The following is a 24,848-nucleotide window of genomic DNA, read 5'->3' as shown; positions in this document are numbered from 1 at the left end:
TTATTTCTCACTCTCTACTTAATGCAGCACTCTCAGCTGCCTCAAATCCACTATTTTGGTCTACAGGTGGGACCTAAAAATGTAAAGTGTGTTTGTTTCATATAATTAGAAATGTGTATCGTTTGTTACAGTTACTTTCACATTGTGTCACTGCTTGTGCCAATGTCTGACATTGTACTCTTTGCCAGTGGGTGAAGTACATCACGATGTGGAGTCACTATTGTGACCACAGTACCCTCTCTGCCACACGCACACTGATTTAATGCCCATTAAATCACTTTAATAAGTGAGATGGCCTGCACTGTCTGTCCAGCTCTGCACTGCTTCTCTGCAACATCCCAGCTCCCAAAAAAATGTCCTCATACAGTACGTAATTTAGCACTTGCACTGTTGCTCCATCTTATTTTAAGCCCATCGGCTCTTCCAGGATAATTAACTGCTATCAGTGTAGTATTTGAAGATTCTTCAAAAAAAATTCTAAAATTCTAAAATTTACATTAGAAGAAGAACCACAAGGGCCTGGCAGGTGTTTGTTTTCATTCCATGTGATATCACTCGTCAAGAAAGATCAGCTGAGCGAGCAGACACTGTTTAGTGCCTCATCTAGTTCTCTCTTGGCAGAAAGTAAAGTCTTTTTAATGAATGGCGTTGGCACAGAGACTATTAGAATGCATAGAAGTAAATTCATGTGGCTTGAGTTGAGTGAATTCAGCCTTTTTTTTTCCTTTTCTTATTTGTCTGTGATGAAGTGAAAGCCGCTTGAATCTTTTTCGTATGTGGTGTTTCACAACATTAGCTAAACTACTAGTTTTTGGAAAGTCAAAGGAGCCGTTCAGACTAATGATCCTGAGGCACCCACCCGTTGCTGTCTTTGAAGGCACCTTTAGTACAGGTTGAAATTAGAAGTAATATCCCATCTCGTTTGTGCCACAGTAGGTGGAAAGAAATCTGTAATTATATAAACGCAGTGTTGATGTTCCTAATGGCTTTCTGTGTCAGTGTAAATGTTCAGCTCAATGTGTTGCTTTTGTTTATGGCAATTAGAAACAGCTTTAGTGGACTACTGTAGTGGTATCAAATGAGATCACATCCTATGTTGGTGCTGAAAATGATGTTGCTACATAGCTGGAAGCAGACGAGCATTGATCTAATAGCAGTATAGCTTTGGTTCAAGCAGAGCACTGAAGAATCTCTTGCATTTATTGATTGCATAGGTTGTTTCTCTGTCAATGGCTTATCATCTCTTTGTAATGTGAGTTGTACCAATTCACCGTTACTCCTCTGATATTCTCAAAAACGTACAGTATACGTTCTTTTACTAATTTACTTGAACTTGCCAGTTCCTCCATTTGAATAAGATTCAATGAACCCTATATGTAAAAACAGGTGAGCCTCTGGAAAGGTTAAGCGTTCCATGTAAATGTCATTCTTATCTGTGTATTTCCCCAGGTGTGGCTGCTTCCTGTGCTGGAGGCGGTGAAGGTGTCTCCTCTCATAGAGAAGGTCAATGACCACAAAGACTTCAAGAAGCTCCTCAGGACGAGAACCAACGTTCTGGTGCTCTACACAAAGACAGGTACAACATGGGTTGTAGATTTGACCAGAATATACACGTGGTGGATATTATGATATTAAAAATGTGTCTCGTGGAAAGTTACTGTCAATACTGTGTGTTTTTTTTTTTCTTGTTGAGAATCCAATGTTTCTGTGTGCAGAGGAGGCAGGGACAGCAGTCCTGCCAGACAATCATAGTAATGGATCATGAAATATTATTGGATCATGTGAAACACTCTGAAATAGCTCATCACTTCAGAGGATGATGTGGAGTTATGGAAAGCTAGCTATATAACATTTGGTGTGACACACAGTATGTATATTTTATGATTGTTACATCTTCATACACTATGGTTTTTTTTGTACTTGTACAAGTGCATAATTAGACAATTACAATCATGAAATGTAAGTGTGAAAAATGATTCATGTGTTATGAGTCAAACATTGTGTTTTGCTCCAAGTTAGAGATGTAAGATGCTATTTAATTGCCATCTCTGCCAAATGCAGGGGAGTAAGCGGAAAAAACTTAAAACACCAAATTAATTAAAATGTATTTGATCACTCCGTAATAAGAGTGGAACATCGGCGCTTTCACAGAGGCACAAATCTGATCTAGTTAATTAAAAATGCTATACCGCAGTATCTTAAAACTCATTTTGCTATAGTATTCTGTGCCCCTTTCGCCTGTGTGCTGCTTTAAAATGATCATTGGAGTGTGTCTCAGTAATGAACTTGGAAACACTTATCTTGTAGAATTAGTGTCTAAAGCTGGTAAATAGAAACTGAAATCCGCAGAGTTGTAAAAATGTTTGTTTTCTTACAAATTTAGGGATCTTGTAATGCACCAAGTAGATTTAATTTCTACTTTCATTTGCATATTTCTAAGAAAGAGCAAAGTGCTCTGCAAGTTTGATAAAGAACATCCTTGATAGTACACGTTTTCAAAGTGTCCTTCTAACCTATGATAAGCCGCAAAGGACGCACAAAAACCCCACAGCTACACATTTATTTGTTTCATAATTCATGCTCCATATCAATCTGCCTTAGGTCAGTGGTTAAGGCTTTCATGTACTGAGCTGTAGCTCTGATTAATCAGTGGCTAAAGCTTCTCCTTTTAAGATGCCAAACGTTCTTCTCTTCATTCTGGATTTCTGCCTGTGCAAATTCCCAGGCAGAACTCCAGTAAGACGATTCAACCCCCAAAAATTGCCTTATATATATTCAGCCACTGGGGGTACGAATTTGTTCTCCTGGTGCCGGTCCAAACTCTGAATTACGGGGGGGATGGTTGCTTCATGAAGGATGTCTGGTGTAAAAATGTCCAACAATGTGGAAAATGAATACACTGTGGTGACCCACCACAATTGAGAGCAATCAAAAAAAGAAAGTTGCTCCAAATACCTTACATCTTCGAGCCGCATCTATTTTTTTTCCCAGTCTTGAGAAAAGACAGTTTCTTAATTACTCAACAACCTCTCACCCGCTGCAGTTACTCACATCCCTGTTGGGTTTGTGTTATTGCCCATCAATGAGCTTATAAAAGAAATCGACGAGCTCCACTCCTGCTGTGTACATGGTAATAAGATGAGACTTAATTGCTGGATGTTTCTGACTCACCTGGTACACAACAGTACTTTGGGGAGGCATGGCAATTCCCCCTAACTCTAAATATAGTCACGGCCTGCATCGATGAGAGGAATTACTCCCTTCATGCAGTTAATAAACTCATTTTTGGTTTCGGGGAGTACAACAATGATTTATTGTGTTGCAGAAGCACCAGAATATTACACATTGTTTAACGTTACTCAAAGGAATCTACGTTGCTCACTGTATCTGATCAAAATCAGTAATATTGCTGTGTGTTGTTTTAGCTGGAACTGTTTATTGCACCCAAGTTCCTGTTCTTTCCTAACACAAAAAAACCTGAACAGCTCAGCAGAATTTTTTCTCTGACAGGGTAAAGTGTGCAGGTTCCCTGTGGTCATGAACTATTTGTGTCTTCCTTGACAGAGGTTGATGATCTTCAAGGTTTATTTAGTAAGCAATCAATTCGAACCTGGAGGGCCTATTTTAAATGTGAACCTTAAAAAGTAAACCACTACTTAGAAGCTCATCAGGCCATCTGAAGTCATTGTCTGGTCCGGCAAAAGAGTTGCTCAGCTTTGCCTTAAGTCTCGTGTCTGCCATGAAAATGTGCAGCCCAGTGCTTGTTCAACTTCGAGTGACCGTTCCATAGAACTGTTCCCTCAATATTCATTATTACTCATTCCCTACTCAGACCCTAGTAAGCCGGATGGAGCTCATACAAGCTATAGTTTGCCAAATAACACCCTCTGTGCCTTCCCCCTTTGGCTGAAAAGTGGGTGTGCTTCCATAGTGACAGAGAATATAATCCTCCAGTCTCCCGGTCAGTCACACTATTGTAAGATGTTGAAAGCTGATGTAACTTAAGCCCGTCCCTCACCCATCGGTGAAAGGTATAAGAAAACGCTCCTCCATCACCCCGTTAACCCACAACGCTGTGATCTCTCTCTTCATCACTTGGTGCTTTAGTAAAACTCTGTGCACCAGTGAAACTCAAATCCACTGTCCTGTGTTTGACATGACAGCATCCTCTGTGTCTCCAGGCTCTGTGTTGTCCTGAGCTATTGAATGGTTTTGGTAAAAGACTGATCATGGTTTCTTCTCTGTGTCTGTAGCGACATCAGGGGACTCTCACCTGAAACTGCTGTCAGATGTGGCGCAGACAGTAAGAGGCCAAGGGACCATTGCCTGGGTCAACTGTGGGTAAGTCAAGGGTTAAAAAAAAACTATCTTCTCTCTCCATCACTCCCATTGACTCGCTGCCTTTATTAACAATATGCCCTTTTTTGCCCAAGGATTTTTTTCAGTGGCTCTTATAAAGACGGAGCAATTTGCACCTTCCTATAATGTCTCTACTGCCATCCATTTGCACAATTTATTTCTTTTCCACCAGGCTCTAAAAGGTCTTGTTCCACTGTTTCATGTTTGCACATTTTGACGGGAGACCACTCATTATGGCAGCCATTGAAGCTTTGGGTCTAATGTGTTACACGTCTTAGTGCTATTTCTGTTCTCCCTGAGTTTCTTTGACTACATTTTTGTTGTTAATGTATGTGCTTAGTCCAGACTGATGTTTTTCCCCCCTCTGGTGAACACAGATGGTGATGATGTTGGTTTTATGCATCCCACAAACAAGTGGTCTGTTGGAACTATCATTGATCAGTGGCATCAGTCTCGTATAGAGTGTTGAAATTATTTATTAAAAGCTAGTTGGTAACACCTATAATTGTGGTACCAATGATGCGTTTCTTTGTTTTTTATACCTTGCTTTTAAACAAAATGACATCAGGAGCTCTCCAGGATTAAGTAAACAGTGCTACTTTAGGTACCTGATACAGGAGTACACATCAGTAGAAGGTTTCACTTTTCAAGACTGAAAGAGCAAAAACAAGCTTTAGTTACAGCCTCTCAGCTATGAAGTTTACAGCTAATGCTAATTGTAGCCTACTCTCACACCTACGGTCAATTTAGAGTGACCAATTCACCCAAATCTGCATGTTTATGGATGTGGGAGAACCCATAGAAAACCCACACACACACACACAGGGAGAACATGCAAACTCCACACAGAAAAGCCCTTGTTGCCACTCATCTACAGTTGTTGTTATTTGTTTTACAGTATGTCACTCTAATAATGGAGTTTTTGGGGGATTTGGACTGTAACTTCATTCATTCATATCAACAATATTTGTTTTCATACTCCTCACACCAATTTCCTTATTATTTCATATATCAATATATCATTTCTCTTTCTAGAGCTGATCTATCTCCAGCCCACACTGCAGATGTGTTTACATAAAGGAAATGCCAGATACTCCCAAGATACCGTTGCGTATTGTTTTCTCTCTAAGCACAGCTTGCTTTGCTCCCGAGTGCTTTCATTGTAGTTTGTTGTTCTTTCTGCCTTTCCTCATGTTTAGTTCCACTTCCTATTCCTTCTTCCCATACCTGTCAACCCCATCAACTGCATGTCATCTTCACCACAGAGGAAAAAATGCATCATAAATCCGGAAACTGTGAGGAAGGCAGTAACTTTGACACCTGGAGCTCATTGCAACTTTCAAAATCTCTCTCAAGCTTAACTGGAAAAGAGGACGATGAGGACTAAAAGAAAAAAAAAGAAAAAAACTCTGAACTTGTCAAAAGTATCCACATTTGTCTTTAAAGATCCATGTTGCTTTTCACTCAGTTTCTATTTTTGTGTGGGAAAATATGATATAATTTCTGCCTTCCATCTTCATCAATCTCAGCGTGCTAGAGTGTGTTTATGTTAAGCAAAGATTTATGCCAGGCCAGATTCCCACCAGGAGAGCTCGAGCGAGACCGGTTCATCACTGCAGGACACATGGATCTGGTGCCAGACTCTATAGCGAAGCATTGTGCTGTTTGGCATATTTTTCCAGCATCTCCAGTGGAGCAGCTACAAATCGAAACCCTAGCTGAGAGCTCATGGGGGACAGAGAGGGAGAGAGAGTCGAGAGCAGCATCACAGCTTGAGAATGGTCAGTCCTGCCAAGGATGAGGGCCACCAAGGCCAGAATGACACACTTTGAACAGATGACAGGGAACCTCAGTATTGGCTAGCAGGGATGCACCAGAGGGATGAATGATCTCATACTGGAAGGGACTGAGTTGCCTTGCTTCCCTTTCTCTGACATTTTACAACAGACATTCAACATCTGAAAAGTGTTGTGTCTGGATCAGTGGGAAATATGTAGCACAAATAATCACAGCATGTTTTGGATTTGTGTTTTAAATGACATTCAGGGTATCATCCTCTTTGCATTACAATAGGGTTGATGATAGCAAAACTCAAAACTGTCATGATTTGGGAGCAAAAGGACTCATTCAGCTAATCAGACCACATGAAATTTTAATTGCTGAAATTAATCTCTAAACCTGAGGCACACAAAGCTTTATTAAAGGTCAACAACCTCACTTAATACTTCAGGTGTAGCGTCCTGTGAGCTAAATGAACACTAAAGGAAAATCCTGCAATGTCAAGTTTGTCTTTTAAATAAGTGACCCTTTCTTTTGTGCTATAACAATGAGTTCTAACAATATTTGATTTGATTGGATAGTTTTGGTTAGTTTTTCTTGGTCGTGTTTTTACCCTCCACCACCTCATCTGTTTGTCAGACAGTGCATTGTTATTATCCATCAGTCTTTTCATCCTGCGCCACCTCCTCTCATCCAGTACCTTATATTTTATCAGTCATATACCGCCTACTTACAATAGCCTTAGCGTTGTTGACGCAACAACTGACGCAACAACTGACGTTACCCTAGAAACGACTGCACAGCACTCGTCACCGGGCCTTTGATAATTTATGGCTTTTGTTGTTTTTGTCTTGGACATCATCTGCTACTGAGTCATTCTTGCGTGCATTGGCTTCCTGGTGATTTGGGATGGAAGAGCTCTGCTTCGTTAGTGGTTGATTCATCAAAACTGAAGTTCAAAAACTTAATAGCATTTTTTTCCTCCAAGTCACTTTTGTTGTGCAGGTGATGACCTAACGAGTAATGAACGGTGTCCAACCATGTGGCCTATTCACTCATTTCTTCAAAAAGTGCCATTTAACAATATCTGGTTCAATTTAGTTTTTTTCACTGCTAAGTCACAGTGTCTTAAAAAGGGTTGGGCAGTATAAAATATATCATTGTCACAACTATTATGAAAACGTGTCAGTGTGATGAACATGTTGCAGGTACAATGAAATCAATTTGGCAGAAATCTATGAAGTAGATGCATATGTTGAAAAAAAACATAGAAATTAAGTCAATATTACATTTTATTAACATACTACCCAATTTTTATTATGTATTTATTTATGTTTTTGGTGTTGGGTATTTAAAACTGCATTAGAACTGACAATATGATCGGAAAATGTGAGAGTAGTTTTTCAGTTACAAAAGTGTTTTTAAAGTTAACTTTTAGTATTTTCAAAAAACAGAGGTAAGAGGAAAAAAAAGCAATACATTAAGGCACAAAGCCATGAGACACCAAAGATATTTTAATTGTTTGGAACAATATCAGATCTTTGTTGGTGGATTAGACACTGACTGGCCAGGCTTTCAACTTCTATTTTTTGGACTAATGTCAGAAAAACAAAAAAATAGCTAAAAAGTTGAAACCATAACCTATTAAAAAAGATGATGCATTAATTCTCTTGCTTTTAAACGAGTAGCAGCTCTTCCCTTTTCAATGTTGTCAAACACGGCGACAACTTCAATTGTATTTAAATTGAGCTGTGTCGTCTCATTTCTATTGGTGAAGGTTTTCTTTGACGTGATCGTTTTTTGAATCCCTCTGTATGAGGCTTTTCAGACTCGGTTCATATTGTCACTGTTGCAGGGAGTTGGACGCAGCAGCCTGGTTTTCGATCTGGATGACTGTGCATCGTGTCTGAATAAGTGTCGAGGTCACATCTGCTCCTGGTGTGGCCTGTCTGGTGCCATCTGCCCATATGAGTCAGCAGTATATGGCATTGAGCGCAAGGAATTATAGTCTGTCAATACATGCACGTACAGGATTACTCTTCCTTGTGCAATGCAAAACTAGGCTGAACATTTATTGGGTTCGCTGTGGAGCCATAATTGAATTCCTTCTCTTTGAAATCGTTGGCATGAGGCTTTCTCCTCATCAGAGGTCTTCCTCTCTCCCCGTCTCTAAATTAATACATTTTTTGCCGTGGTTCTTTTATTGCAGAAGAGGAACAGTGCTTCATGCTGTTCATGGTGCCTCTCTGTATAAAGTGTGAAGTATGTGTAGGTGGCTGGATGCTTATTTATTTCCTTTCCATCTACAGCACTTTTGAATTAGAGAAACAAGCCCCTAACCACCAGAGGATGTTTGTTTGCTGACGCACTGAACAGGATATAGATTGTATAATCAACCTTTTATTCCCATGGCATAATATGTGTGTGTTTGTCTGAACATATTGAGCCAAAAGTCGGAGGAGGAAGCTCTGTTTATATGACTATAAATGTGAATAAATTGATGTGAAATGATGATGCAATTATGGCTCCATGCAGCTTCTTCTTTCTGTGTGAACCAGAATAAAAATGTCATGTTCACATGATTTAAAAACACAATACAAACAATTAATATTTGAATAGCAGATTTTGAACTTGAAAAGATGCCTAAATTAAAATATAATCAATAAAATATGTCTAGACCGATATTTGCAAATACATTGTTTGTAGTAGGTCAATAGTAGGTCTTGTTTTATTTTATTTTTTATTTTATAGGGACTCATAGTTGGGCATTTCTTTTCACAATTTGTATCTTAACTTCTTTGAATCATTTGTTGAGCATTTGGCTTATTTCTTTTCTTCTTTTTCTAACCTTTTCAGAGATTCAGAGGGCCGTAAGCTCTGTAAGAAAGTGAAGGTGGACCCAAGCTCCAAACGTGGAGGAGCAGAGCTGCTCCATTACAAGTGAGTAACCACAAACTGAGCTTGCTGTCAGACACTGTTACACTCCTCCACACACTTCACTGCTTTCTGGAAAGTAATGCCACGTCTGCCGCTTAAGAACCATGTTATTCACTGTTTTCCTCTGCTGTTGTGAGCGCTGTGTCTGATTTGTCTTGCAGAGATGGGACGTTTCACACAGAGTACAACAGACCTGCTACATTCAAGGTGACTGCTCGGCCTCAATACTGCATTCTTTACATGTGCATTCAGTTCAAGTGTACCACGGTTGTTCTGTTTATTGACTTGTCTTAAGAGTCAAATACAGTGTATGCATGTGTTTGCTTGATGTTTAGGCCCCTTTCTTGCAACATAGCATTTCATTCTTTTGTACATTTTAATATGTCACTTTGAAGTAGAGCTGCAACTAACAATTATTTTCATAACAGATTAATCAGTCGATTATTTTCACAATTTAATGTTTGGTCCATAAAATGTCAGAAAATGCTAAAAAATGTTGATCAGTGTTTGTCGAACCTGGAAATGATGATGTTCTCGAATGTCTTTGTCTTTGTCCACAAACAAATGATTCAGTTTTTAATGATTTATTTGTCATATGGAACAAAGAATCCAGAGAATGTTCACATTTAAGAAGCCAAAACAATCAGAAATCTTGTTTTAATCATGAAAAAAAGCGTCAAACCGATTAATCGATTATCAAAATAGTTGACGATTCATTTAGTAATCGATTAATAATCGATTCATGGATTCATTGTTTCAGCTCTAGTTTGAAGCTTTTCAGACTATTTGAAAGCTGAAGTGATAGTTCCTGGTTGTTGTGGCAGGTTGAACTAAAAAATATAAAGAAATGTTTACCTAAAAACTACTCTAAACAACTCGGTAGCTGCTGCTGAAGACAAACAAAAATTGTACAGATAAGTGCTTGCAGATCGACCTCATATCACTCATACAGTACATAGCATAGTATTAGTATAACATAAATTAGGAACATTTTACTCAGTGTGCTGGGTATTTGATCAGCAATATTAATATTTACTGCCTCATACTTCACCAGAGCAGTAATATTGCAATTTTGTGATATAAAATTCAGCAGGGAAAAAGATGTTAAGCCTAAATAAAGATCCTCGAAAAGATAGACGTGGATTTTTCCTCTGAAACCCATCATAAGAAAATTTGACAGCTGTTTCCTATTTGTCTCCTGTAATTGTTTTTATTTTGTTTGCTAGTGTTTGCCCTGTTTATACTTCTGACAGATGGAAAGGCCTCTGAAACCATAAAACACCAAAACCTTCAGTTTAAATGGTTCCAAAATAATCCCAGCAATAGAATTCTAATGGTTAAGTATTCCACCTGTGTCCTCACTGTCATTGTTATAGTGCTGCCATCATGAAATATTTCCCCATGTCTGCAGGCATATGCGTCACTAAATTTATAAGACGATTTACCTAGTCCATTACCAGACACTTGAAGGTACTGAAATAGCTCTGACGCATACTTGGATGTACAAGCATGTTGATGTATAGACGCTTCCATCTGGCACTGCCTACGGGAGGGACTTCTGCTACAACAGTCGTGTAAATCATTAACCACCACTCTACTGATCCCAGGATAATTTAAATTTGTTAAGATCCTCAAGTCTTCATCATTCTTCTATTTGTTTCTTTTCTGCTTTTCAGTCCATGGTAGCATTCTTAAAAGACCCGTCAGGGCCTCCACTGTGGGAAGAGAATCCTGAGGCAAAAGACATCGTCCACATAGAAACAGAAAAAGTAAGTAGTGTCCTAAACAACCTTCTGTGGTGCAGTGGAACAGTGATGATTAGTGGAGTGCAACAGTGGAGGCTTCACTTCCACTCTTCTGTCCTGGTGAGAGTTGATTCAGCTACAGAAGCTGACACTGCAGCCTGTCCAAGTCTGCATAACAAAACCTCATTATAAAAGTAGCATATCAGGGCTTTAACATCAAAGAACTGTTTGCAAACACAGTCCTGTTCTTCTACACCTAAAAACCTTTCTAGATCCCTCTCATGCAGCCAGGTCAGACTTTACCCTCGTTTCTCAAACCCCCCGCTATTTTCAATCCCATCCAACCCTACGATACATTTTAAAAGCCCTCTGATTTGATGAACAGCACTCCTGGCACTCTTTGCCTGTCCATCCCCTTGCGCCTGGAGGCTTGATGAACATGTCAACAAAATATTGTGCTGACCATTAGCTTTTTTTACGAAGTAGCTGAGCTCATGAAAGTTATGATGAGGAAAAGCAACCAGGATGGGGGCTGATCTACCTGCTGTACTGAGGAAGAAAATCATTTTTCCTGTTTTTTTGCCTGCTGAGAAGCAATTGATGAAGCAAAGATGGAGCTTTTTTTTTTTTTTTTTACCGTGGAGCAAGCTGTGGATCTGCTGTCGTCATTTTGTCTTTGAGTCAGTTATTAGTGATGTTTCTTGGACAAATATAGCATTTATTCTAAAGTCTCTTCATCTTCTTACCTACTCTCTCTCTCTCACTGTTTTAAAGGATTTCAGGAAGCTACTGAAGAAAGAGGAGAGGCCGATCCTCATGATGTTCTTTGCTCCCTGTGAGTCTGTTTATTATCAAAGCTTAAGCAGCTGATGGTAACACATACTAGGGAAACTGTCCATGCTCGACTGATTTCACTTGTTGCACCATATCAGGAGAATCCATGTTTTTCACTGAGTGAACCGTATAAGATTCTTTCATTTAAGAGAGTATACAGTCTGTGGACTAGATCAATAAAATGAGTTGCGCTTGGCAGCACAACTCATTATAGTCAATACTGTGATGAGTAAACATTCATCATACCTGGCAATTCAGTTTCTCATCTTACTGCATCGTTTACTAATCATGAATAGGATTCCAACCGATCATTTTGATCGTTATTGTATAATCTCTTATTTCCATCCATCCATCCATCATCTACCGCTTTATCCTCCACCACAGGGGGGTGCTGTGCGTGTCTCAGCTGACATTGGACGATAGTTTTTTTTAATTGTTCACTTTGTCGACAAACTGTTCAAATATTTTGTCACATGTACCCAGAGGTCTGAGTGACATGTTGAAATTGCTTGTTTTGTGCAGAAAATCTCCATTTTTCAATAACAAAAAAGTCACCATTCCTCAAATGTTTTGAATAGATGACAGTGAGTGTTTAACATGGTTCTCCATTGAAAGATTCATTCAAGATCAGTAAAACTACCCACTGGTAAACACACAAAATTGACTCTTCTATGTATTGTGCCCAATTATTATTGTTATTGTGTTTTCAGTACAAATTGACAAAAAAACATTTCCTGAGCAGATGTCAGTGACATTGACATCGATTGTTGGTTTCTGTTGAGTTCTTTCAAATAACTTCTGGTGCTCTGTTTTGCATTTTGGTTGCAGGGTGTGGTGTATGTAAGAGAATGCAGCCCATCTTTCAACAAGCAGCCACAGAGACCAAAGGAAAATATGTAAGTTTGCTAAATCTTTCCCTCTGGACACTTGGTCAACTGTCTTGTTGTGATAATGGCCTTTGAATTTGCTGCCGTCATTCTCTGACATTTGCAGATTAGAAGAGATTTGTCAGATATTTCCCTTCAAAACTTCTCATAGGTAGAATACCTTAACATCTGTACAGTCGATTGTGATTCAGCAGGGTAGTAATAATCTAGGTGGCCCTTAAAGGCATTTCAGAGCTTTGATCAACTCTTCTATGTTATTTGTTTTTGTTTGTGTCAATATAACAGCTATTATAGTAAATCATTCAAAGCCTACCAATCTTACCCAGCACTCGGGTTTTCGTGGGTGTACAGATCTATAGGCCCCCTTTACACCTGGCTTTAAATTGTGTTGTTTTTTTGTGTGATCTGATTGCAATTGGATGACCTGACAACTTGTAAGTACATACAATAGCACAACTTCACATGGCAGCATACAGAGGGGGGAAGGTGACGTAAAGGGGGGATGACTGATTGGATGCGATTGGATCTTGATGTGGACACCAGAGATGCATGTTAATACCAGGTGTAAATGCATGTGGTGAAGCGCAAATTGATCGCTATCTTAGTTGGTTTTGACCCAGTACCTACAGCAACAAGGGCAAGCATCCTTCCTGTTTACAACCTCTATTTTAATTACATGTCAGTTTAATCTGCCAAGTCTTTGTGGCTACTCCCCAACTTTCCCTGTTTTCATCACATTTTCTGTGTCTACTCATTGGTCTCACGGGATCCCTAAAGACTCATGTTTGCAGAAAATGTTACAATCGCGAGCAAAGTTGATGGGGAGCAGGGTGAGGTTGTGCTCTGTTCACTGCTATTTAAGTGGGTTATAACAGCACTGCACTTAGTGAAACAAATCTTTTGCTTTCATAAACAAGAACCGCAAGAAGTCTTACCGTGAACACCCTGCACAATGAGAATTGAAAGGCCACTGCCTGAGCAGACAAAGAAGTGAAGCGGTGCAACTGTGTTTGTCTCACAAGCTGCGAAAAGATCATTTAGGTGCAAGTCTGTTTATTAGACAGAGGTTAGGGGTAATGAAGTAGACAGGTTTGTTTGTTTGTTTGTTTGTTTGTGTGTTTGGCTGAAATTTTGGGAGTATTACGTAGTAGTGAGAGATTTTGCTGCAGAGAAAACAGAAATTTGGTCTTTTGCCAAACTATAAACTCAAAAGGTGTGGAGGCAAATTCTGAAGTGTTGTGTTTCACTACGATAAAAGACCTCAAAAACACTCTACACTACACTAAATAGTACATAATATCATACCATTACACAGATCTGCATCAGGAGTGAAAACGACTTCCAGTTTGAATCTTGCGTCTGCGATGTGTTTGCATGACTAATATTTTAATACGCTTACTTGCAAGTTCACTGCATGATTTCAATGCCACTGTCACGCTGAAATTAGCATTATCTTTAGCTAAATGCTACCCTACAGCTACAATTTTTAGCAGTCGTGACATTCCAGCACATATTCATTTATCAGTGTCGAGCACAGTGAAGCCTTTTCCACTGTTCAATGACTAAAAGCTTTTGAATTAATTAAGTAAAAACAGTCATTCCCGAACTGCTATGTGGCCATAAACTGCATTTTAATGAATTCAGTTGAACACAATTTTCTGTGCATTGTTTGGTTCTTGTATGTTATTTTTGTTTTGTTTTAAATCAGGTGTTCGACCAGAACTGTTAAGCTTCAGCAAATGTTCTCTGTGTCTCAGAATCCAAATGCAATTTAAAAGTCAGTCACAAAAAGTGAGTGTTTGAAAAGAGCTTTCTCGTCAATAATAATTAGATGTGTGTGATTGTGCTGTCTCTTTTCATACTTTGAGTAATCCATCTTTAAACTTTGGAGCCCTTTGATGATGACTGACCTGTTCCGATGTTTAATGTCCTTTCTCTTTGTTGTCTCTCCTCCTCCATTTTTCTTTACCTCCCTGACAACCCATTCCTCCGTTTCCCCTTTGTTTTGTGTTTTTTAAAGGTGCTGGCGGGGATGAATGTGCACCCGGCTGAATTTGATGGCCTCAAGCAGGAGTACAACGTCAAAGGCTACCCGACCTTCTGCTACTTTGAGTGAGTCAAGGCCCGGGCTCACTTTAGGCTCATTCCTCACCTCACTGCCAAGGCTCACAACATAAGAGTAGGGTCACTTCAAAGAGAAACTGCATCCCAGGTCTCTCTTGAACACCAGCAGACATGGTGGCAGCAGACTTAAAGTGTGTAAAGTTCCCTGGCAAACTTTAGAATCCTCTGTATTCCCTTTAGTATTCCCTTTGAAAAAGCAAACTCACAGGAGAGGGTCAAGGTTTCTGTGTGACTGGTTGGAAGTCGAGCTGATGTGATTTGTCAGAGGAAAAAAATTAACCAGAAATTATTAAAGGGGACATATGCAAAATCAACTTTTTAATCATTTAAATCCTTATAATTGGGACTCTATCTGTTGGCAAAGTGTGAAAAAAGATGACTTACTCATGTTTTTGTGGTCCTCCTCAGTCTAAGTACAGGAGATGAAACATGCGATGTTGTCTTCTGTACTCATTGGGACGTCACAATGCGCTAAATTCCTGGTATTGTTGTCTCGCGGAGCTCTGCTTTGTCCATAAAACACGCGAGAGTGCTGGAAGTCCGCAAAGTTCTATTCTTGGCTCCACAGTGCAGCACAGAGTTCTACACAAACTTCCAGCCTCAGAGGATTTACCTGTCCAGTGAATACATGTTATATATGACGGCAATGTGTCTGCTAGAGCCTGCAAATGATCACTTTTCCAAATGCTAACTGCTGTTAGCTCCCAGTAGCCTCTGTGGCTGATGTCATTTCCTGTCCCTTAAGTTTCGTTTTTGCTCGTTTACATGTTCATTAGGACACCAGGGAACTAGTGACTTGGAGAAATAAGGTATAATATGTACTTATATAATATAATTATATTTATTTATTTATTTATATATTTATATTTATAAATATAGAATATATATAATTATGACCCCTTTAAACATTCTTTTAGATAGATTTTGTCAGTCAAGTCATTTTTTTTTCTTTAAATAAATGCAAAAAACAGTTCCTTGCACTTGGTTCTTAGTTGTGATGCATCTGTGTTGCTCTTTGTTTATTGTGAAAGTTCTGGTTGGTCAAAATCAGCAATTTAGCTTGGCCAGTGCAGTGCCTCACTCGGGGGAAAGCATTGTGTTGTGACAGAAGGTGAGCAAATTTGAACTTTTTGCTGTACAACCCGTGTTTTCTTTTGTTGTTGTTATTTCTGTGGGAGCTCTCTGCTTCAGGAGCCACACTGTGCCTCTAACATGAATGCAGAGGCTGCTTTTTATGCAGGCAGAGCCCTTGTCAAAACGAGTCAGCAGTTTTAATTAACATGTCAGACTAAGTAAAGGCCTTACTTGAGTTTTCATCTTCAAGAACACCTTAAGGCCACATGTAATATTTATTTAGCACTTGACCTCTGAGTTTCATTTTTGCATTTGGAAGAAATGTATGCCATTTTTTATTTATTTATTTATTTATTTATTTTGTAATCTGATCATTTCAGTTTGCTCTCAATTCTTTGTGATTTAAATAAGCAATACACACGCTCACACACACACTTAAAGCTTGTAGCAATATACACAGTAGGGGCTGAGAGTGCCTGATAGTGTTTGTAAATGTAGACCTCCCCTCAGCAAGAGCATCTCTGCACAGTCTTCATATTCACAGTGTTGTTGACTGTCGCTCTGTGTCGCTTGCGTCTTATTCCTCCTGCACCGTCTTTATCAATCCAATTTCCACATTAAACACTCACTCATTTCAGTCTGGCCTTTTAATTAGACTGGGACTGATAAAATGCCTCTGTGGTTAGACAGTGTGTGTGCGTGCACTTTCTTACGTCTGCATTGTGTGAATGTGGGCACAAGCCCCATGCACCGCACTGCAGTCATGTGTAGCTGAGCCAGAGCAGGTCTGTTAGCCCTGAGCACATTAGTGTCAGTGCAGGGGAAGCTAACGACACTCCAAGCCCATTGGTTTCAGTAATGAGCCCCTCACTGATAAACGGCAGCTAATCACTGCAGGGTAAATCAGCATCAACACCGCCGGAGTTATCTCGTCTGTGCACTCGCTGCTCAAGGTCTTTTACCTTCTCTGTCGTGCAGATTCAGAAACCTCACAAACAGACACAACAGCAACCTTCTATTGATTGAATTACCAATCAAAATGAAACTGTTACAGCTTCTTTGTCTTTTTCACAGGAAAAAAAGGTGTAAAACTGTTAGGCAAATGACATTTATTTGACATTTCCTCAACTTGATTTCACAAAGTTTGAGTGTACTTTACAGCAGCAGAGATAAAGAAAGTGCATATAGAGTCGGTCATAAATCACACTGATTGATTTCCCAGCAGCCAATCTCCACTGCAGTAGTCAGTTCACTTAAAATGCAAGTATTAAGCCCCAGATCCAGCATGTGTAATCATGTATCACCTATAATAGGTTCTATAGTGTATCTCTGGAGCTGTAACTGAGGTCACTGCCTTAAGCCTGTGTTTGCAGAAACACAGAGCCAGTCACTACTGACGCTGATCCTTCAACACGGGACTGAGTCACCACATCCACATCCACTTTGCAGCTTTCATCTAAACACCGCAAACACGGTTTAATTCCCATGAAGAAAATCACTGTAGTTTTTCAGCTTGAAGCATTTTTAAATGATGGGTCAGTAGCATTTATTATAATATGCATGTTTAAGCTAGACATAAAACATGTAAATCAGTGGAAAGAGTGCAGCAAATCATTGGGTAAATCTTGCATGTGCAGTTTCTCCAAAGTCTGACTCGATATCACGATGATTCTGTGCTTTTATCCATTTCTGTAGAAAGACATTTACTTTTTCTGATCCATTTGTTTCGATTTTAATAAACTGTTGCATTTCAAAAATCCAGGCAAAAGAATATTAAAAATTTAATAATAACAATAAAAAAAGCTGTTGTTTGGCATAGTGGAAAAAAATACAATTTAAGCATTATCCACTCGTCGAGCAACAATCGTTCTTTAGCAGCAAATTCTATTTTGAAAACTGCCTTTTTGTTGCAATTTGTGCCTCCTCATCTCAGATGGATTATATTGTTGAGTGTATTATGTTATTTATCATGATGTGTGTGCTCTCTAATATAACTGCTGTCCACAAAAGCTAGAGCTACAAACTTTTTAATGGTATTTAAAAGTAGGATTTTTTTTTGTTTTTTTTTAAATCATCAAAAATTCCCAAAAAATTATGCTTGAAATGACAAAACTTTTTTTGTTTGTTAAATAACTATTTCAATAAGATGATATAATTAGATAATTTCTATTTAGTGGTGGTTCATGTTGGCAATTGTGTCACTGCTGACACATGGTTGAAAAATCCTCATTGTTGTTTTTCAGGAAGGGGAAGTTCCTTCACCACTATGAAAACTACGGAGCCACAGCCAAGGATATTGCTGACTGGATGAAGAAGTGAGTATAGATCCTAACCACTTTCACCCTCTTGAGATCCATTAACCATACACTAAATTCAATATTTACATATTTTGTACATTGGTACATTATGTCCAAAGCTGTTAAATCTTACCTGATAAGAAACAGCTCTACTACCTTACAGCCTGCCTTGTCTTTTCTACACCAACTAAACTGGCTGCACACATCAGTGAAGGTGTGTAGTGTTACTAATAAAGACAATCATATCGATAAGCTCTGACATTATCAGCGCTGTAGAAATTAGGTAACGTAAAATAATAGGTTTCCTTTTTATTATTGCTACATAAAAGGTATTTTAAATGTTTTATCTCGTCAAAACACATTTCTGATGAAGTCATTTTCTATGATGCCTTATCTCCCCTATCTCTTTTTCTCTGCCTGTGTGCAAGGCAGCTGCTCTCTCTCTGTGTGTGTGTGTGTGTGTGTGTGTGTGTGTGTGTCACAGACTGCAGCGCCGTGCAGCAATCGCACAGAAACACATGCAGAAACTCTTTGTGAGAATGCGGGAGAGAACTAAACATTCAGAAACGAGGTTACACTTCAGTGGATCAACGTAGACGATGCTGACGGTGCTCATTGTCACAAATGCTTCCAAGTCTTTTGCATGTTAGCACAGACTCACAAGCAAAATGTCAAAACCTCTAGTGTAACTTCATCAGGCCCAGGAGGAGAGAGGTGTGCTGTTTTCTGGCTGCCTAGCTCCTCTGTTGTTACTCCAGGGACTGTATGTTATTTCTCTTAGCAGCCAGGAGCCACACAGGGACTTGTGGGTTCATAAATAAATGAACCATTATCCAGCTGGTTTTGATACAAGACAACCTGAAACAGTCAATGCATGGTCAGAAATATAAAAATTAATAATTAACATTAAGAGTGACTGTTTTTTTACTCATAACACAGTTTGCTACTTAAGAATATTGATCTATAATCAGTATATATGTTAAAGCTCCCATAGAACGGAAGTACCAATTAGCGCTGTTGTTTTGGTGTGTATCTGTGTCATTACCTTGTTTATGAAGCCCTGAAGGTTCTAAACAAACAGTTCAGTCACTGCTGAGAAAACTGTGTTTTATTGTAATCTCAGGCTCAGTGAGATCTCTGAAAAAACCCAGTCCGGTTACGTAAACACCAGTTCTCCTGAACAGCGGATCCTCCTGCTCCGGGCACTAGTCCGGGTACATCCTCTTACATACATTGAACTGCAGAAGAAGAACAACTTCCGTTGTGGAGGTGTTTCATGAGTGGGTCAAAGTCATGAAAGTGACTGCTATTTTTAAACATTGTTAAAACAATGTTTTGATAATGAGTAGCAGTGCATCCACCGTTACAGAGGGGGGAGCTGTGCTTCTGAGAGCTGGTGTGCCGATTACGTCTCTTCCAGGTATTGGCCAATCAAAGGACAGTTGGGAAAGCTCACGCTAGCTGGCCAATCACAACACAGTCTGTCTTCTGTGAGTGAGATTTCAGTCTGAACCAGCCCGACTGACGAGAGCTTCAGTGAGGAGAGATTTCAATCAGCTCATTTACAGCAACTAGGAGGTTTTTGACCATAAAAACAAGTTAATGTATGTAAGTAAACCTCCATAACTAACATATATGTGCGATGGACCACTCTACGGGAGCTTTAACAGTTATTATAGTTTTGTTTTTAATCTTAAAAGATAAGAAAAATAATTGTACCAGATCAATAATCAGTCACCAGTCACTAGATATCACCCTTTTCCTTCATCACCCCCTTTCATGCTTCTCACACTGATCAATTCACACCTGCACTTGTCTCATTATTCTTTCTCACCTTGGCTAACACTGTCTGACCGTAACTACCTCACCCCGACCTTAGCTCGCTCTGTCTTTTTTTCCCCACCTTCTCCTCCATGTACTTTTTCCACTTGTGTTAAGGGCCTGGCTGGAAAGGGACTGCTGTCCACAGGGTTGCAGCCATAGGGCACAGAGTATCACAGGAGAGACACAGGCAGAGGATGAATTCAAGCAGTAACTGCCTACTTCACCAGTCCTAAGCCTTAACAACTCTTCTTATTCAGGGTCCAGTCGTGTAATTTAGCAGTAGTTGCCAAATTGACTGTCAAATCAATGCAATTGACAGAGTGGTGGGATGCTTCAAATTGAGTAATAATACTACTCTATGCTGCTTTATCCTCCGCATGAGGGTGGCGCTGGTACCAATCTCAGCTGACATAAGACAAAAGGCAGGTTGCCACTCCATCACAGGGCCATATATATGGCTATACTATTGAGAACATTACAACATTTTTTTTTAATTATTATTGGTAAACAGTGGTGAAACTTAATTTACAAAATATTTAGTTTTTGATTTATCCAATTTCTATTTAATAATGTTTAACAAAACATTTTACATTACTGATGTTAGGCTATTACATGCTCAATATTGTGAAAAGACCTAAGGCTGACCTCCTGTTAGCCTCATCACATCTGCACTTTTTATATATATAAATCTGATGCTACAGATATAGAGGCACATTTAAGTAAATGTTGAACAGTTTTCCTAGAGTAGTTTCACATTTTGAGATGTGTGATCCCTGGTGCTCTGTCTGTAACGATCTCTGCTTCCGTTTTTTGTTTTTTTTGTTTTTTTTTAAAGCTACAGTTATCTCTCCTCTCCTTCACTTTTTTGATTTCCCACTCCCTCATGCTGGCCTAGAACAGTCAAGGTCACAATCTAACTGTCACTCAAAAACCACATTATTTTGATAAAAAGCCTTATTCTGACCCATTTTTTAATATATACTTTTTCTTAAGCAGGAAACATATGAAGATAAAATAAGGATGCATATCTGGACAAGATGCAGCATTTCTTGGCACATAAGTTTAAAAAAGTATTTTTCAAAGTCTATATTCTCATGTGGCATCAGCGTAATGGATCAAGCCAGATCGTCTTGTGATGAGAAAGGTTTGCAAAAAATGTGTTACTACACAGTATGTACTTCTGTGTTTTGGTTATTTACTTTTTTTGAGGACAAAGTAAGTCTTAAGTCTCTTAAGTAAGTAAGTCTATGTAATTTGTTGTTCATGTAGTTCGTCTTAAATGATCACAGTGTCTTTCCTGGTGTCTGTGAGTGTGTCTTATTAAATCCTGTGTTGTATATGTGCAGGAAGTATGTAGTTGTTTATATATCTGTGTCCAATTATTCTTGGCATTGCACCATTGTGCGCCGTCATCGAGGCGGGGCCTGCTTTGGTCCAGATGTGTGTAAGTGTGCGTGTGTGATTGGGTGGAGTGTAAGTTACAGCTGTATTTGATTTTGGCTCCATACAGATAATAACACTGTGTGTCAGCCGGAGTTTTGTCTGCTTTATTAACATGTTCCTGATCCTTCTTGTGTCAGCCCTCAGCCGCCCCAGCCAACGACACCGGAGGTGCCATGGTCGGAGTCGGACTCTCGAGTCTTCCACCTGACTGATGAGTCCTTTGACACCTTCTTAGAAGAGCATCCTACAGCCATGATCATGTTCTATGCCCCATGTGAGTAAAAAAAGCACATTTAAATAGACCAGTCCGTCAATTCACAAAAAAATGAAATGTTATATATATATATCAGCCCAAAATGTGAAGTGGCAAAGCACATTTGGAGAAATGATGTACTGAAATAAAATGTTGGTAAATTATTTACTAAAATAAAATGTGCATGAGCTTCCCCCTGTTTCAAAGACCAGTAACTGCCACTGATTCATTGCTAGTATATATTATTGTTAGACTCAAGTTTATACAAACCTTTCAGCAGAAGATACATTGATAGTCCTTAGACAAGAGAAGAGGTTTCAGTGATAAAATATGTGCAGCAGCGTGTCAGTGAAGCTTCACATTTCTTCCTGCTGTGTGAAACCTTCTCCTGCAGATTCTCAAGGGTAGAACTATTATGGAGTCACACAAATAACATCACAGATCAGCTCATGCACAGCATAACTCACAGCAGGTGAAAGTCATCGGCCAAAGATCAACATAACTAAATAAAAGCTGTACGGAGTTTTTTCACAACACACATTTTGATATGTCGTAGAAAGACGTGTCCCCTTCAGGACCCCTTAATACATTTTATTCTTTACATCTGTTCCTTTCCTTCTGTGAGGTTTCAAACTGTCTGCAATACTGAAAGGCCTGTATTCCTTATTAACATATTCATAACAGCGTCGCATCATATTTGCATTCTGTCTAATGTCTGACCTCCACCCTTTATCCGTTTGCACTTTGACTCAGTCAGACATTACATAATTTGTACTACAAGTTAGGGCTCTAGAGTGTGGCCAGAAATTCTTTGGTTCACACTGGTGCACCTAACATTTCGTATGTTTACACCTTGGATTTTCATCTTCTCATGTGTTCTCTATCCATCTATTGATCACTTGTCACAATCAAAACCAATCAGAGACTGAAAAGGGGCAGGTCTTCACCTCTGATTGGCCAATTAGATCCCCAGCTTCCCTAGTCTGTTTGTTCTATTGTTTCCCTGCGTGTGAATGGCGTGTTATAGCAAAGAATGTTAAGAATGTGTGCAACATTGTGATGAGTGTTCATCAGGACTAGAAAAAAAAAACGACATTCAGAAATATAGTGCTGGACTGTACCTGTGACCTGAGCTGCCATAGTTACCACTTTTTGTACACACACTTATTCTTAAGTTAAGTGTAACAAAGAAACCCTCATTGCCGTATGTTTCCATTAGCCTGATGTTCATTTTTGATTCATTCCCCGTACTGCTGCTGTTGTGCAGAATTTGGAAACCATGCCAGATTTTATCAGAGGGTATAATTGTTTTTTTCCAGTTTCAGAATTGCTTCGCTTTGGTCCAGCCCTCCTGTATGCGAGCAAGTTGCCCAAAGGAGATTTCTGTGTTGATAAATGAGATTGACGCATAACTGTAAAATCATGCCAATGGATTTACCCCATTTAGAAACATTTTCTGAGAGTAAGCACTGCGCAACACAGTCTGAATTGTATTGAATATGATTTTTCACCTTGATTTGATTACTTTTATTTAACTTTGTGCTTACTCTTAACTTCTGACCATATCACATCATTGTCCCTTCTCCTCTTCTTACCTCCCCAACTGTTCAGTTTCCCTCTGTGCTCATCTCAGTCTCCATAATATGAAATATAATGAATAAATAAACACATGGCCTTTCCTATAGCATTCAGTGGAACAGTGATTCATTGTTTTCAAATTTTCATTACATTCTTTGCTGCAGAGCTTTTGCACCTCCAAATTGCTTGGAGCACTGCACTCTACCCAGAGGGTAAACACTCTCCAGGGGCTGAGGTGATTTTAACACATCCTTAACACTCGTATTCTGCAATGGCACATTCACTTCTTGTTATTCTCTACCTAAAACTCAAGAATATATATATATATATTATATATAACTTCTTCCAGTTGACAGGACACAAACTGTCATGATCTGGAATGTTTGTAAACATGATCCATTTAACAGGAAAAGCCAAGTGACTTAATCTTCTTCATGTGATCAGTCTGCTTGGAATGTAAAAACAACCCTTACTCAATATGTCCACACCAGGATAGAGTGAAATGTTGCATGCAAGCACCTGGGTCAGCTTTTGGTCAATAAGTAGCTACAATGCTTAAAGCGGACCTAGACCAGAGGTTCCAATTAACGCTGTTTTTTAGTGTGTATCTGCGTCATTACCTTGTTTAAGAAGCCCTGAAGGTTCTAAACAAACAGTTCAGTCACTGCTGAGAACGCTGTGTTTTATTGTAATCTCAGGCTCAGTGAGATCTCTGAAAAAACCTCCGGTTACGTAAACACCGGTTCTCCTGAACAGCAGATCCTCCTGCTCCGGGCACTAGTCCGGGTACATCCGGTTGCGTACATTGAACCACAGAAGAAGAATAACGTCCGTTGTGGAGGTGTTTCACGAGCGACAGTGTCTTCTGACTCTGGGTCTGACTCTGGGTCAAAGGTCGTCAAAGGGACTGAGGCGGGGAGTCGTGAAGAAGCTATTTTTAAACACTGTTAAAACAATGTTTTGATAATGAGGAGCAGTTCATCCACCGTTCTGAGAGCGCATGTGCTGAATATGTCACTTCCGGTTATCCAATGACAAGACTTTGTCTTCTGGGTGAGAGTTGAGTCTCAAATCTTGCGGCTGGGAAACAGCGTCAGAAAATAGGATTTCTATCAGCTCGTTTACAGCAACTAGGAAGTTTTTGAGCATAAAAACAGGTTAATGTATGTAAGTAGACCTCCATAACTAACTGTGTATTGTTGCTTCTTCCTCTGGGTGAAGTCTGGAGAAGTTCAGAGGCTTCCACACATTTATGATAGCAGCTTTAGTGGAACATTTTTCAAAATGCTTCTTGGCCAATTGATCCCAAGTATAAGCTGTGCCAAAATCACCTACTTTAAGTTCTTTAGCTATGACAGATGTGACTATGTAGCTGAGTGCTCATGCTTTTGTCTGTTGTATAAAAAACACATTAAAGCTGTAGCAGTCAGGATCGCTAGAAGAAGTAGTTGATTGTTGAGTTTCACCTGCAGGATGTTCAAAATACTCGTGGTTTTGGTTTGTGGCTCTGCTGTTCTGAGCTCATCAGATAAGCACAGACAGACGTACTCATTTCACACAGGAGAGATGACCCGGGGCGATCTCTTCATCTCTAACATGCTTCACTGATTTTGACATGTTTCATTGGATTTGCTCCCCAACTTTTTTTTAGTACCTAGCTGTCTTTTCACCAAAGTTGTGGCTCTTAAATGTTTCAGTCCTGCTTGACAGATAG

The 24,848-nt window shown here is 39.3% G+C and overlaps 1 protein-coding gene across 1 annotated transcript in view; it reads left to right on the top strand.

Moving 5' to 3' along the window:
• The window catches only part of pdia5 (protein disulfide isomerase family A, member 5), a 52,999-nt gene that overhangs the window by 4,901 nt on the left and 23,250 nt on the right, over positions 1-24,848 (top strand). Inside the window, exons 2-11 of the mRNA XM_083889232.1 lie at positions 1,450-1,576; positions 4,254-4,341; positions 8,995-9,078; positions 9,237-9,282; positions 10,752-10,844; positions 11,595-11,655; positions 12,483-12,550; positions 14,562-14,653; positions 17,983-18,054; positions 21,441-21,577. Coding sequence (XP_083745358.1) covers positions 1,450-1,576; positions 4,254-4,341; positions 8,995-9,078; positions 9,237-9,282; positions 10,752-10,844; positions 11,595-11,655; positions 12,483-12,550; positions 14,562-14,653; positions 17,983-18,054; positions 21,441-21,577 — 868 coding nt within the window. The remainder of the gene's footprint in view (positions 1-1,449; positions 1,577-4,253; positions 4,342-8,994; positions 9,079-9,236; positions 9,283-10,751; positions 10,845-11,594; positions 11,656-12,482; positions 12,551-14,561; positions 14,654-17,982; positions 18,055-21,440; positions 21,578-24,848) is intronic.

This window comes from Microchirus variegatus (genome assembly GCF_963457635.1).
Source record: "Microchirus variegatus genome assembly, chromosome: 5".
Classification (NCBI taxonomy): domain Eukaryota; kingdom Metazoa; phylum Chordata; class Actinopteri; order Pleuronectiformes; family Soleidae; genus Microchirus; species Microchirus variegatus.
The sequence above is the reverse complement of the archived record's forward strand: the minus strand, read 5'-3'. Positions and strand labels throughout refer to the sequence as shown.